The sequence below is a fragment of the Bufo bufo genome, chromosome 5, assembly GCF_905171765.1.
Source record: "Bufo bufo chromosome 5, aBufBuf1.1, whole genome shotgun sequence".
Lineage (NCBI taxonomy): Eukaryota > Metazoa > Chordata > Amphibia > Anura > Bufonidae > Bufo > Bufo bufo.
Genome location: NC_053393.1, coordinates 24,659,993 through 24,675,941, shown reverse-complemented (window position 1 = coordinate 24,675,941; position 15,949 = coordinate 24,659,993). Strand labels below are relative to the sequence as shown.

General features: G+C 44.4%; 1 protein-coding gene across 2 annotated transcripts in view; it reads left to right on the top strand.

Annotated features, from left to right (window-relative positions):
• SLC45A4 (solute carrier family 45 member 4) overlaps window positions 1-15,949 on the top strand; it is a 98,846-nt gene that overhangs the window by 60,243 nt on the left and 22,654 nt on the right. For both annotated transcript variants that reach the window (XM_040433340.1, XM_040433341.1), the window contains exon 3: window positions 12,038-12,226. In XM_040433340.1, coding sequence (XP_040289274.1) covers window positions 12,038-12,226 — 189 coding nt within the window. The remainder of the gene's footprint in view (window positions 1-12,037; window positions 12,227-15,949) is intronic.

Below are 15,949 nucleotides of genomic sequence, written 5' to 3'. Positions count from 1 at the left end.
AGAGGAGACTATGTATATCCATGTGTGGTCGAGCTCGGGGTGGGATTTAACGTATGGGAATTTCTGAACATGGGGTGAGCGATCCAACTCCATACCTTGGGTACCAGACCCCACCAGCTGTGCAAGCAGATGTTTAAAGGGTTGTCAAGCCCCAAGGCTTAAAGGGGTTGTCCGCTTTATTTATATTGATGACCTTATCCTGAGGATAGGTCATCCATATCAGATTGGTGGGGGTCTGACTCCCGGCACCCCTGCCGTTCAGCTGTTTGGAGAGAAGGCAGCTCTTGTACGAGCGCTGCCTTCTCTGCTCGGTTTACCTGCTCGCCGCAGCAATCGCAATGGTAATCAGGTGTAATTACAAGTATGGCGTCCCCATTCACTTCTATGGGACAGCTCTGTAGTCACTTGAACAGGTGGAGCCATCCCATAGAAGTGAAACCTGTTCACCGCTCCTGAGGATAGGTCATCAATAGTAAAAAGTGGACAACCCCTTTAAAATGCTATAATATAGCAAGCCAATCCTGATGCTTCCCAGACCCCCCAGCGGACTCTGTTCACTCATATCCAGCTATGACATGTGACCATTTCAGCCAATCAGTGGTGTCAGCCGAGCGCCAGCCCTGTTTGGGGACAGACTGGTTGCTATGGAGAACTGTCAGACCCGTTCATAGCAACCAGTTTGCCCCAGTTCCTTTAAGCCTTCAGTCCAAAACAGAGATGGCGCAATTAGTACAGACCGTACAGAAACCAGTCTTTTCACTTTGTAAAGGTGCAGTTCCCCTTTAAGTCCATGTACTTTTGCTGAGATAAAGGACAATCCTAGAAGCTGCGGTGCACATTGCAGGGTATTTATTACCTTTCATAAGTCCACCGGTGGGAAAGCTACTCATTGTCCTTGATTCCCTCAGCGGAGTCCTCCCATGAGTCCCAGCAGTCACCGTGCTGCATTTTCTCAAGGACTTGGAATCAGTCTTTAATGCGGGGTGCCTCCCCCAACCTCCTCCCCATCCTAGGTAGGAAAGTGGTGGGAAGAATTTTTCTCTTTTGCGGACTTATGGTTTTTCCATCTTTCTGTGGAGAGATCCGAATGTTGTGACCATAGGACGGAAACTTAAATGGTGGTGTGCATTCGACCGCCATAGTGTGTGAGCTGTAATACGGCACTAATAGACTTTATGAGACCCCCTAAATTTCTATGTGTTACATTCCATAGGAAGCCATTAGACGCGGTGTTATGTCGCTGTTTTCCTCTAGAAGCTCCTTCGTAATACGATGTGGTGCAGAGCACCATCTGGAGGCACATTGCTGGCCTACAGGACAACCTCCATGTATTCCTGACCGCAGGGCTGGTGCAAGGATTTTTGCCACCCTAGGCAAAAGCTAATTTTGCCGCCCCCTTGACTCCGCCCCCTTTTTGTCAGCCACCTATTTAATGATTGTTGCATGCAACATTTTACTTGAGCAGCTAATTTTAGATATTCTACAGCAGTCCTGTTACAATCCCCCCCAATCAGCCTTTCGACCAAATAATAAAAATAGTAAAATAGAACAATAGATCAGCCAAAGACCCCCACTCAGCCCCCTTCAGACCTCAGATAAGCCCAAAGACCCCCCCCACTCAGCCCCCATTCAGATCTCAGATAAGCCCAAAGACCCCCCCCCCCCCCCCCACACACAGCCCCCAATGCCCCCTATCAAAACTTAAATCATCGCAGCAGGCAGAACTAACTACATACTTTTACCTAGAATGCTGCGGCTCCTCTTTCTCACGCTTCCGTCTTCCTGCCGGCGCTGTACTGTCACCTGACAGTGTGCAGCGTCAGGTCATAGTGTGCGCACTACATCCTGACGCTGTACGCGCTCAGGAGGATAGTGCAGCGCCTGGGCCGCCACCGCCAGCGAGCTTGGACAGTGTAAGTTTAAAGGGGCGGGGCTGGCTTTGCAGGCGTGCGTGTTGGGTCCGGAGCGGGATCACCCCATCAGACATGTCACCCGGTGCGGCCCGCACCCCCCTCGCAACGCCACTGCTAGTAGCAGACTCCAGAGCGCCGGCGCCCCCAGCAAGAGTGCGCTCTACGCGGTGGCCTACTCTGCTTATGGGTGGCGCCGGCCCTGCCTGACGGTCACCAGTGAGGTTCTTCTTTTTCAATTGACTAAGGCTACGTCTACACGACGACATTTGTCGCGCGACAGATGGGGCACAACTGCACTGCAACATTTGTCACGCGACATTTTGTTGCACCAATGTTGCGCGACAATTTTTATAATGGCAGTCTATGGTGTCGCACTGCGACGCGACATTCGCAGAAAAATCCATCTCGACTGTCGCAGTGCGACACCATAGACTGCCATTATAAAAATTGTCGCGCGACAAATGTCGTCGTGTAGACCTAGCCTTATTGTACATTTTTGTGTTTTAGGAAGTTGCATGTCTAGCAATTCCTGAATATGCTTGTGTTTGATACATCAGAATAGATGCCCCATATTACGTGCCCCAGGGGCAGACACAGCCACTCACCTAGTTCACTGAGGGCCACCATGTTTTCACCTGGTTATGTATACTTTATCTGGTAGGGAGGCAAAAGCTCCCCCAAAACAGCCATTATCTATTGGATTAACCCTATGTGTACTGGATGATGTCGGTGGCATCTGGGAAAGAGGAGGGTATTTGTGTAGTCTGTTCTGGGGTCTGAAATATTTAGAGGTTGGGTCTGGAATCCAAAATTAAATTAGGGGTCTGAATGAAGTCTGGGCGTATGGTCTAGGATCTGATATTTTCATAAGGATCTGGTTTGGATTTTGATACTAATATAAGGGGGTCTGATCTGGGGTATCCATAAATTTAAGGGGTCTGGTGTTTGATATTAATATGAAGGATCTGACTATATTAAGACGGTCTTGTCCGGGGGCTGGTTGTAATATAGGTGGTTTGGTCTGGGGTCTGATATCACCATAGGGATCTGTTCTGGGTTCTGATATTATTGATATAAGGGTCTGATCTTGGGTAGAATATATTTAAGGGGTTTGGGGTCTGACATTAATTTAGGGATCTGCTCTAGGGTTTGATATTAATATTTTGGTCTGCGTATACGAGGGCGTCTGTTCTAGCGTATGAAATAAATACAGAGATCTGATGTTAATATGAGGCGTCTGAATATATAGGTCCAATTCTGATACAGTGAAAACGGAAGCCTTTTCTGCAGATGCAGCTTCATTATCAGAGGTGCATTGACCGTCCGACTGCTCCGGAGCCCCATAGGCAGTAGGGTTCTCTGAACTGTTGGCATCCTCAAACTGCGGCCCTCCAGCTGTTGTAAAACTACAACTCCCACCATGCCCTGCTGTAGGCTGATACCTGTAGGCTGTTCGGGCATGCTGGGAGTTGTAGTTTTGCAACAGCTGGAGGGCCACAGCTGGAGGATGCCTGTGTTAGACCCTCGTCTGGTGCCCCCTGGTTCATTTTGGCGGTAAGCGGCTCCACTGTAGCATGTTGGTCCACCCTCGTGCACCTTCATAGCCGATGTTCACCCCTCACATCAGTGGCACGTGGTGCTCTGCTGTTTCCACGTCTCTTATTCTCAATGGTACTACTCAACATACACTTTCACCAAAGCAGCACGAGAACAGTTCACATTGCGCAGTTTCAGAAATATCACCACCCAGGGCCTGAAAGCCTATAATCATCCCTTCTTGCAGCTCTGATAAATTGCCCCTTTTATCCATGATAGTAAAGGGGTTATCCGACACTAATAAATGCTCCCCCATACGCCGGGCCCCTCACACTGATTCTACTTACCTGGCTCCCCACGCCCTGTGCCGCTCCTTGTCCCCTGTGCACAGATGAAGACATCCGGTGTCGGGGTGGGGGCAGCCAATGGCAGGCGGTGACGAGCCTCCCTAACATCACCCGCCGCGATGCTAGGGAGGCTCGTCCCCGTCACCAGCTGCCATTGACTGCCCTCCCCTACCCCAGCACCAGGTGTTTTCATCCGCTCTCTGGGAGCAGCGGTGGTCGGGGGACCAGAAGCGGCTCAGGGAGCCAGGTAAGTATATTAACTGTGAAGGGCCCGGCCTATGGGGGGGAGCATTTGTTAGTGTCAGATAACCCCTTTTAAGGAGAATGTGTGCAGACAACTTATCACACACCTTATATACCCCCCGAGCCAGCTCAGCACACCTTATATACCCCCCGAGCCAGCTCAGCACACCTTATATGCCCCCCGAGCCAGCTCAGCACACCTTATATGCCCCCCGAGCCAGCTCAGCACACCTTATATGCCCCCCGAGCCATCTCAGCAAATCTTATATATCCCCCGATCCAGCTCGGCACACCTTATATGCCCCCCGAGCCAGCTCAGCTACGGGCTGCCAACGTCGAAAGAAGTGGTCAGAATAATGGGACTCGACCCTGTAGAATTGCCGTCCATGCCACTGTCTGATACACATCGCCCTCCTAAAGCGATCTCCGTTGGAATCTGTGTCTTCCAGGAATCAGCACCTTGTGACCCCACGTAACCCTCAGGCCCCGTCAGCACTTCCTGTGAAACACGACTGGAGCTGCTCTCACTATTGTTAGGCGACGGTTCACTGAAAGGGAAAAACAAAACAAAAAAACAAAAAATAAAAAAAGGAATTATTTACTACGAACGTGTCCTGTTCCTTTTGGAATTGGCTGGGAATTGCCAGGCCGGCCGAGTCTCAGTGGCTGCGGCGGAGACTCCTAGCAATGGCCATTGACGGCTATTTTTTCTCACTGTGGCGGGGGAGGGGGGTTAGGGTGACTTCAAACCAGGTAAACAGGATCAGAGGTGCCAGGGAACGGGTCACTGTTTGTTTCCAATCTGATAAGTCCTGAATAATAGCGCTTCCTTGGGAATGTTGTCTACAAGATCTGCCTCGTAGCTGCGCACGTTGTTTGTTCCTGTTCCGCTCGGCTTCCGGTCTCTCAGTGTGGAAGGTGCCGGATTATTCGCGGAGACCGGACTTGGCTTATAAGGTAAAAAAAAAAGAAGATATTTACCCACGGCATCCAAGACGTCTCCGAGAGTGGAAGCAGCGGAATTCTCAGTGTATTACTTGATACAATGTTATTTGTTCTGAATAAAGGAGAACACCGCCCGTTATCATTGTGCTATGGACCCATTGTCGCTAAATCTGCAGTAAGCGGACGTCCTTCAGCCATGGCAGTGCTTTTCATCCGTTTCTGGGAAAGGTGGGTGGTATCCAGCATGGCTTCCGTTGTGGCTAGTCTGTCCGATAAACTGCCCCTAAGGGCTACATAGCGCAGACATAAGAGGATGAGTTTCAGGATATGTATGTATTTTTGTGTAGTGCTCCTTTTAAAGGGGAATTCCGCACTTTCTGTAAAATAGTATTGCTAGGGACCATGTTATTCAGTTCTTTGACCAGTGCCAAAAGGGTTTTTTTTTCTTTTTTTCTCCCAGAAACAGCTCCACACTTGTCCACAGGTTGTGTCTGGTATTGCATCCCAGCCCTTAGAAAGGGTGGCAGTGTGGCTGGAGAGAAAAGAAAAAGGAGGCAGAGACTCTAATTTATTTGGGTCTACCTAGCAACTAAACTACGGTGATCAACTACCAGAGTACCCCTTTAACTGCAGAAGAGCATCCTCGTCCCTTGCATCCAAATAAAACACATTGGTGGTATATTGCTAGGATATGCCACCAATGTCAGGTGCAGGTACCACCGCCTCTGGGACCCGGACCTATCTCTAGAACAGGGCCCCCAAAGCGAAGGAGAGCGAATCGCGCACGCGCAACATGCTTTTCTTTGGGAGTTTCAAAAAGAGCCAAGCGAGCGGCATAAAAAGTGAATGGAGGGTGGCCACCGTTGTACGCTTTGGGAATCCCGTTGTAGAGATAGGTGCAGGTCCCAACCATAGCGATATGGCACCAATGTGTAACCCCTTTTAAGATCAAGATTCTGCAATCTCTGTTATTATGCAGAAGTTCTGCGGAGCTTACCCTCCCCCGACGGTCATGTGACTGCGTCTTATGACATTGCGCCATGCGAATGCTGTATATCTCACTTCTGCTATTCAAGCTCCACAGCGTCAGCAGAATTTATTGTCTTTTGGCTCCGAGCTGATGTGGAGCTATGAGACAAAGGCACGTTTCAGCTCTTTCCATGTTGTTGACTTTGCATTTACTATAATTATGAGACCTTAGGAATCCCAATCATCTGGGTGTGTTTTTTTTTTTTTTTTTTACAAAGATTACTTTCCATGGTGTCTGCCTTTTTTGCAGTAATTTTTATTGACTGTATTGCATAAAATAATAATTAAGGTGCTCAATAATTAAGATGTCGGTCTTAATATCCCCTCTAGCTGGCGGTGGAACTGCCGCTTCTAAATGTAAGACAGCTAACTTTTTTAGACCTAGCGTGCGCGGGGAAAAGTCATACCTTTGCACCGCAATCTGCGTCAGAAATACGCCTCATATAGGCGTATTTCTGGTTATTAAATGACCCCCTAAGTACCTTTGCAAAAGGTCTCAATTAAAAACTACTCTTGTTTTGTATCTACAGCTCCAAAGTTAATTTAGATCTGTCTCCATGGTTACAGACTACAAACAAACCCTGTGTAGTCTGATTCTGTTTATTTATGTTTGATAAGTTGCAAAACAAAGGGGACACAGACTCTTAAATAAGTGCTGTCCTTTTAAAGGGGTATTACGGTTATAACAAGATATACCCTATCAGATCACAAGAAGATGGGGCCCTGTACTCTGTGAAGCCCCGCTGAAAAGGATGGAGCTGCTGGTTGGAAATGCGTGCCACCGCTCCATTCATTCCTATGGGAGGGCTGGAGATAGTACTTGTTATTATCGGAATACCCCTTTAAGTAAGGCTACTTTAGCACTAGCGTTTTCATTTCCGCTATTGAGATCCGTCATAGGGTCTCAATAGCGGAAGAAAACACTTGCGTTTTTTTTCTCATTCATTGTCAATGGGACAAAACTGAACTGAAGGGAACAGAATGCACCAAAATGCATTCTGTCCCGTTTGGTTGCGTTCCCATCGCGGAAAGAATAACGCAGCAAGCATCGACACAATCTGGCACAATAGAAAACGGATCCGTCCTCCATTGACTTTTTAATGGAGTTCATGATGGATCCGTTTTGGCTATAGAAGACATAATACAACCGGATCCGTTCATCACGGATGAATGCGGTTGTATTATTGTAACGGAAGCGTTTTTGCAAATGCATGACGGATGCGCAAAAAACGCTAATGTGAAAGTAGCCTCACGCCCATAATTTGTAGCATCTGTTTCTCCAATTGATATAGCCAGCAGTAACCTAGTTGTAGTTTGCAATGTTCTGTAAAATAAAATTTTTGTATAGCTCTGGCTTTTTTATTTTTATTGACAGACGTTCTAGTGCCCAGAATTAAAGTGTAGCACTAATTTCTGTTTATAATCTAATTAGTTGATTGATTTAATAGTGCTGATAAATTTCTCAGTATAGCTTTATTGGGGACAATACCACCCACCCGTAGTTTATCACACAATCCTAGGTATAAATGATAAAATTCTGACTACCTCCTGCCACTACTAGAGGGAGCCGGAGAGCTTACTGAAGACTTGTCGACTTTAATGGGAGCTGTGTAAATCTGTATACCATGAGCTCCCTCTATTGGTGGCTACAGGTAACAACAAAGATTTTATTTTGGGAATTAAGGCAATTTGAAATTCTGTATCCGAAAACAGAACTGATAGGTGTCTAAGTTTATGAATGCAAGGCTGTTGTGACTTGGCACCTTGGAAGATGGAACGTGTTTACTGCAGAGTGTTTCACAATCAGGTGACATAAAAAAATATTTATTTTATGACTTTGTGGCTCGGCAATTCACACATTCCTTACCTTGAAATGCCTATGAGGACAAGTCGTGAGGATTTACACAATGTGATGACATCCTACATAGCAATGAGGTGACAGCACCGGCAGCCATTGCCGATAAGTATTGGGATAAAGGGAGAGAGTGCCACGCTGCAGCTGATCAGTGCATTCTCCGGGATCATTCATCTATCGCTCCCCGCGTTCATTCACACCAGTAACAATGGACAGGGCTTATTATTCGCATCCTTTTTACGGCCAGATAAATCAAAGATGATCCAGCCGGTGTTTATCTAGAATTTCCTGGAAGCCGCACACAATCAGACGCTTCATTCCAGCGTAGGATGTGAAGCTCTGCGCATTGACAACAGGTTTAATGCATTGTCCGGGTGAATACACGGCCGGCTTATCCGGTGAATGGCCTCCCGCAGGGAGATCACTGTCACTGGCCTCCACGCGATCGAATGCCACGTGCGGATGACACCAGGGAGCAACGCTTTCCCTGGCCTGAAAGCACAAAGCAGCATTCCATTCACTTAATACTAATAATCCCTCTCAGGGGGGTTATTTACTGTCCTCGCCCTGTTTGTAGAGTGCAAATATTGAAAAAAAAAAAGTCAGCATTTTTAAAGGGATATTCCAGTTACCTGTGTGCTCCCTATACTGTAACTATCGTAAAACTATCCCTATATAACAAAAACAAATTATCCACTATACTGCAGTCTGCGCATGTACATGAATATAACTTCTGTAGTACTGCCCCTATGTATAAGAGTAGAACTACAGTAACACTGCCTCATATGTACAAGAATATAACTACTATAATACTGCCTCATATGTACAAGAATATAACTACTATAATACTGACTCCTATGTACAAGAATATAACTACTATAATACTGCCTCATATGTACAAGAATATAAATACTATACTACTGCCTCCTATGTACAAGAATATAACTACTGTAATACTGCTCCTATGTACAAGAATATAACTACTATAATACTGCTCCTATGTACAAGAATATAACTACTATAATACTGCTCCTATGTACAATAATATAACTACTATAATACTGCTCCTATGTACTAGAATATAACGACTATAATACTGCTCCTATGTACAATAATATAACCACTATAATACTGCCTCCTATGTACAGGAATATAACTACTATAATACGGCCTTTTATGTACAAGAATATAACTACTATAATACTGCTCCTATGTACAAGAATATAACTACTATAATACTGCTCCTATGTACAATAATATAACTACTATAATACTGCTCCTATGTACAAGAATATAACTACTATAATACTGCTCCTATGTACTAGAATATAACGACTATAATACTGCTCCTATGTACAATAATATAACCACTATAATACTGCCTCCTATGTACAGGAATATAACTACTATAATACGGCCTTTTATGTACAAGAATATAACTACTATAATACTGCTCCTATGTACAATAATATAACTACTATAATACTGCTCCTATGTACAATAATATAACTACTATAATACTGCTCCTATGTACAAGAATATAACTACTATAATACTGCTCCTATGTACTAGAATATAACGACTATAATACTGCTCCTATGTACAATAATATAACCACTATAATACTGCCTCCTATGTACAGGAATATAACTACTATAATACGGCCTTTTATGTACAAGAATATAACTACTATAATACTGCCTCATATGTACAAGAATATAACTACTATAATACTGCTTCTATGTACAAGAATATAACTACTATAATACTGCCTCATATGTACAAGAATATAACTACTATAATACTGCTCCTATGTACAAGAATATAACTACTATAATACTGCTCCTATGTACAAGAATATAACTACTATAATACTGCTCCTATGTACAAGAATATAACTACTATAATACTGCTCCTATGTACAAGAATATAACTACTATAATACTGCCTCCTATGTACAGGAATATAACTACTATAATACTGCTCCTATGTACAAGAATATAACTACTATAATACTGCTCCTATGTACAAGAATATAACTACTATAATACTGCCTCCTATGTACAAGAATATAACTACTATAATACTGCCTCCTATGTACAAGAATATAACTACTATAATACTGCGCCTATGTACAAGAATATAACTACTATAATACTGCTCCTATGTACAAGAATATAACTACTATAATACTGCTCCTATGTACAAGAATATAACTACTATAATACTGCTTCTATGTACAAGAATATAACTACTATAATACTGCTCCTATGTACAAGAAAATAACTACTATAATACTGCTCCTATGTACAAGAATATAACTACTATAATACTGCTCCTATGTACAAGAATATAACTACTATAATACTGCTTCTATGTACAAGAATATAACTACTATAATACTGCTCCTATGTACAAGAAAATAACTACTATAATACTGCTCCTATGTACAAGAATATAACTACTATAATACTGCTCCTATGTACAAGAATATAACTGCTATAATACTGCTCCTATGTACAAGAATATAACTACTATAATACTGCTTCTATGTACAAGAATATAACTACTATAATACTGCTCCTATGTACAAGAATATAACTACTATAATACTGCCTCCTATGTACAGGAATAGAACTACTATAATACTGCCTCCTATGTACAAGAATATAACTACTATAATACTGCTCCTATATACAAGAATATAACTACTATAGTACTGCTCCTATGTACAAGAATATACCTACTATAATACTGCTCCTATGTACAAGAATATAACTACTATAATACTGCTCCTATGTACAAGAATATAACTACTATAATACTGCTCCTATGTACAAGAATATAACTGCTATAATACTGCCTCCTATGTACAAGGATATTACTACTATAATACTGCCTCCTATGTACAAGAATATATGTACAAGAACATGTTTTACTGAATCTTTTCCCACAGAAATATACATCAGTCTGCTCAGCTCCTCCTGCTCTAAGATGGTGCTGTCAGATTGCATTGCACTTTTTGGTGACTGGTCCTCTTTAAAGAGCTGCCTCCTATATACAAGGATTTTATTTATTTATTTTATGCACTTATATAGCGCTGCTATATTCTGCAGTGCTATACAGACATTAGCATCAAGATGTCCCCAATGGGGCTCACAATCTAAGGTCCCTATCAGTCTGTCTTTGGATATAAGTATTATAATACTTTTCTTATGTACAAGAATATAACTACTATAAGGCTGGGTTCACACGAGCGGATGCCGTGCGTGACATCCGCTCCGTGAATGACAGCCAAGACCCGATGCAGACTGCAGAGGCACGGAGCATTAACATGACTGATAATGCTCCGTGCCTCTCTGTGACCTCCTTACTACGAAATCACAGTTGTCACTGTGATTTCATAGTAAAGAGATCACAGAGAGGCACGGAGCATTATCAGTCATGTTAATGCTCCGTGCCTCTGCAGTCTGCATCGGGTCTTGGCACTCTTTCACGGAGCGGATGTCACGCACGGCATCCGCTTGTGTGAACCCAGCCTAATACTGCCTCCTATGTACAGGAATATAACTACTATAATTCTGCTCCTATGTATAAGAATATAACTACTATAATACTGCCTCCTATGTACAAGAATATAACTACTATAATACTGCCTCCTATGTACAAGAATATAACTACTATAATACTGCTCCTATGTACCAGAATATAACTACTATAATACTGCTTCCTATGTACAAGAATATAACTACTATAATACTGCTCCTATGTACAAGAATATAACTACTATAATACTGCTTCTATGTACAAGAATATAACTACTATAATACTGCTTCTATGTACAAGAATATAACTACTATAATACTGCTCCTATGTACAAGAATATAACTACTATAATACTGCCTCCTATGTACAAGAATATAACTACTATAATACTGCTCCTATGTACAAGAATATAACTGCTATAATACTGCCTCCTATGTTCAACAATATAACAACTATATAATACTGCTCCTATGTACAACTTTACATAATCTTTAAGGACTATACTTGTTTTTTGTGTTTTTATATATTAATCTTCTTCTCATTAATTTATATTAAATCGATTAATAAATCAGGATTCCCCCTCCCCTTTGTGGTCTTATTGCTTGTGTCCTTGTCACTCACAGGTCTTCCTGAACAGTACTACAGTCTGACGTGGTTCCTAAGCCCCATTCTTGGTTTGATATTTACTCCTCTTCTCGGCTCAGCTAGTGACCGCTGCACTCTTCGATGGGGCCGCCGGCGGCCCTTTATCCTCGGCCTCTGTATCGGAGTTTTGTTTGGAGTTGCACTTTTTCTCAACGGCTCTGTGATTGGTAAGTGGCCAACCGTTTAATGTTTGCTAAATAATTGAGAGGTGGGACCAACACCTCTGAAGAATTTGTGGAATACGCTTTGAGTATACAAGGATTGTTTATTGTGGGACTGCTACTTTAAAATACACAATTCTTCTGGTTACCTACAGCCACCACTAGAGGGAGCTTTTGAAATGACTGAAGATGGATTTCAGTGGGAACTATATCAATCCAGTTTTTTGAGGATCAGTAGCGGCACCATTGTCTCGCAGCACTGGGGTCCTAGGTTCTAATCCAACCAAGTACATCTTCTTTCTAAGGTCCAAAAACACCCTCCTAGCTTGGTAGACCTCCTATAAAAATTGCCCTAGAGTTATCGTCTCCAATATTTGGCCTTTCAGGTTTTGCATAACTTGTTCAAGTGAACCCCATCAGTGTACTCCAAATTGAATACAGACCATGCACCAGACCCCTAAATAAAGATATAGACCCAGATAAGGCCTTTCAAGCAAATATAATATAAATATAAATAAATACATATTTTGCTAGATTAAGGATGAACAAATCGGTCATTCTGTTTAATGAACCCAAATCTTTTTGCGATTCGTTTAGAGAGAGAGAGCTAATAATAAGATTTTCACCTGGTGGTAGCCTCAAATTGTTCAATATGTGCATTTTCATAAAAGGATTTTCTCCTGGTGGTAGCCCTTAAACTGTTCAAGCTTTTTTCATAATAACATATTTTTTATCTATAGCTGTGCTTGCATCCACACTATGCTTCTCTGGAAAGAGAATGTCTAGTCTCCTTTCCAAAAGGAAAGTAAAACTAGGTGATTTTCCTAGTCTATGACGGAAAGTCATGGTTTTATTAAAGACACGGAGGCGAGTATTGCTATCTCCTTCTTTACTGTCCACCTTATAGCAGCAAAGAAAAAACTTTACATAACATGACGTAACCATGGTAACATCACCCTCCCCTCATAGTCCATATAATAGACGGCTCCTCCTATAGATCCTCCTCTTTCTTTACGAGCCTGACACCATGACCGGAACCATCGCACACGAAACCGGAACCTTGAATCGGGAAAACGACCAGCATGGAACCACCGGAACATCCGAACGAACATCATCAGCTGAGATCACTGGAACCCTTCTTCCTTGAAAGCCAACATGGCTATAACTGGAGCAGAGCAATTGAAGCCTTTAGCGAATCAACTTCCTCCTGAAAGTAATAAACAAATTAAGCAATGGGCAGAAGAATACATCGCCAGTCATACGCGATTCTGCCATAATAAATATCTTAAGCCGACTATGCAGACAAAGCATGCCAATCAGAGTGAAAACCACAGAAAATACATTATAAGGGAGGGAATCCCAGGGTGGGCAATACTCGCCTCCGTGTCTTTAATAAAACCATGACTTTCCGTCATAGACTAGGAAAATCACCTAGTTTTACAGCAAGACACGGAGGCTCCTATTGCTAAGTTTAAAGTTGAGCAATCACAGCAGAAAACAAATGTGGAGGCGGTCTAAAATAATACTCCCTGAATGTCGATGCCAAAGACCAGTCCGCAAGACGTAGAATATCCTCCAATCGTGCCCCCGAAACAGCCAAGGCGGTAGCTGATGCGCCTCTAGCGGAATGAGCTGTAAATATGGAAGTATCGATTCCTGCTAACGACATAATCCACTTCATCCAGCGCGCCAAAGTAGGGCTGGACACAGGACCAAACGGATGCCGAATGGATAAGAAAAGCTGAGGAACCGAAGACGACCGGTAAGTACGCGTCCGGGATTCATACTCCTTCAAACAAGCCACCGGACAAAGAACCGGCGAGGCTGGAAATGATGGGTAAGAGACCGACCTAATGTTGGTCTTAGTACGTCTGGATATATTGAAGGTGACCCCCTCCGGAGTGAATGATCTGGCGTCGTGATCAAGCGCCCGAACATCAGAGACCCGCTTACAGGATATCAAGCAAAATAGAACCACTAATTTGGCAGACAACTGTCGTAAGGTGAGATCCGGGTTACCTGGCCAGTTGGATAAAAAGGACAAAACCAAAGACACGTCCCAAGTCGTGGTAAAGCGAGGACGGGGAGGACGAGACATGCGGGAACCGCGAAGCAAACGCGATACGGAAGGGTGCTGTCCCGCAGGGACACCATCAAAACCCTGATGCGTAGACGAAATAGCGGATCTGAACAAATTAATTGTCCGATAAGCTTTACCCGCTTCGAAAAGGGAAGTAAGAAAGTCTAGAAGCTGGTTCACAGGGGCCGAAACGGGATCCAAGTCCCGTTCCACGCACCAACCAGACCAAGATCGCCAGGCTGCCCGATAAGATTTTCTGGTGCCGGGAGCCCATGCGTTGTCCAAAAGGCGTCTAGTTGCCTCTGAAATATCACCGATTTCTCCAGGCGTCCTGAGATCCGGCAGGCTATCAGACGTAGGGATCCGTCCAACAGGAGCGGGTGGTGTAAACCTCGAGGGTCCTGGAGGAGATCCATCCGATTCGGGAGAAGAAACGGCACCTCTATCAGGAGACCCAGTAGTGACGGAAACCAAGCCTGAGTCCCCCAGAAGGGGACCACCACCACCAATTCGGCCAGATGACGACGAACATGTAACATCATCCTCGGGATCATAGCAAATGGCGGGAATGCATACATCAGCGGTCCGGACCAGGGTTGAAGGAACGCGTCCACTGCCTCTGCCGCCGGATCCGGGCGCCAGCTGAAAAACCGTGGAAGCTGGGTGTTCAGACGTGAGGCAAATAGGTCTATAGCAAAAGGACCCCAATTCCTGGATAACTCGGAAAATGTTTCTGGCGCTAGCATCCAATCGCTGCTGTCCGTAAGGTAGCGAGAGCCCCAATCCGCCCGACTGTTGTGGAGTCCCGGGAGATATTCCGCTTGAACCATGACCTCCCTGAAGAGACAAAAGGACCAGAAATCTTTCGCTAACCGAGCCAAGGTAGCCGAGCGCGTACCTCCCAACCGGTAGATGTATCGCACTGCAGACACATTGTCCATCTTCAAACGAATGCACGCCCGAGCCATCCCGTTGGTGAAACTCCGAATGGCAAAGGAACCGGCAAGAAGTTCCAACGCGTTGATATGAAGTCGTGCCTCTTCTGTGGACCACCGGCCACCCGTGGAGATCCCGTTGCAGTGGGCACCCCAACCGTGAAGGCTGGCGTCCGACTCGACAGTGAAATCGGGATGTAAACCAAATATCGCCTTGCCGTTCCATGCCTCCAGGTTGTCGATCCACCAAGCGATCTCTTCCCGAGATTCCGGGTCCAGGATCAGAGTGTCTGCGAACGCAGCGCCAGAGCGGAGATGCGCTATCTTTAAGCGTTGAAGGGCCCTGTAGTGCAATGGGGCTGGAAACACTGCTTGGATCGACGAGGCGAGAAGACCGATGATCCTGGCTAAGTGGCGCAGGGACAGCTGAGGCATAGACAGAGCATGTTTGAGTTCCTTGCGTATGGAACGCAGCTTCGTTATGGGTAGAGAGAGGGATTCGGACACCGAATCCATGGTGAAACCCAAAAACTCCATCCTCTGTGATGGTTCTAAGCATGACTTCTCGTGATTGACGAGAAAACCTAGACGGGATAGAAGGTCCGTCGTCCAGCTGAGATGTATCAACAGAGTCGCGGCTGACTGGTGCATTACCAGAATGTCGTCCAGGTAGATTATGAGGCGGACTCCACGACTGCGGAGCCAGGACACCAC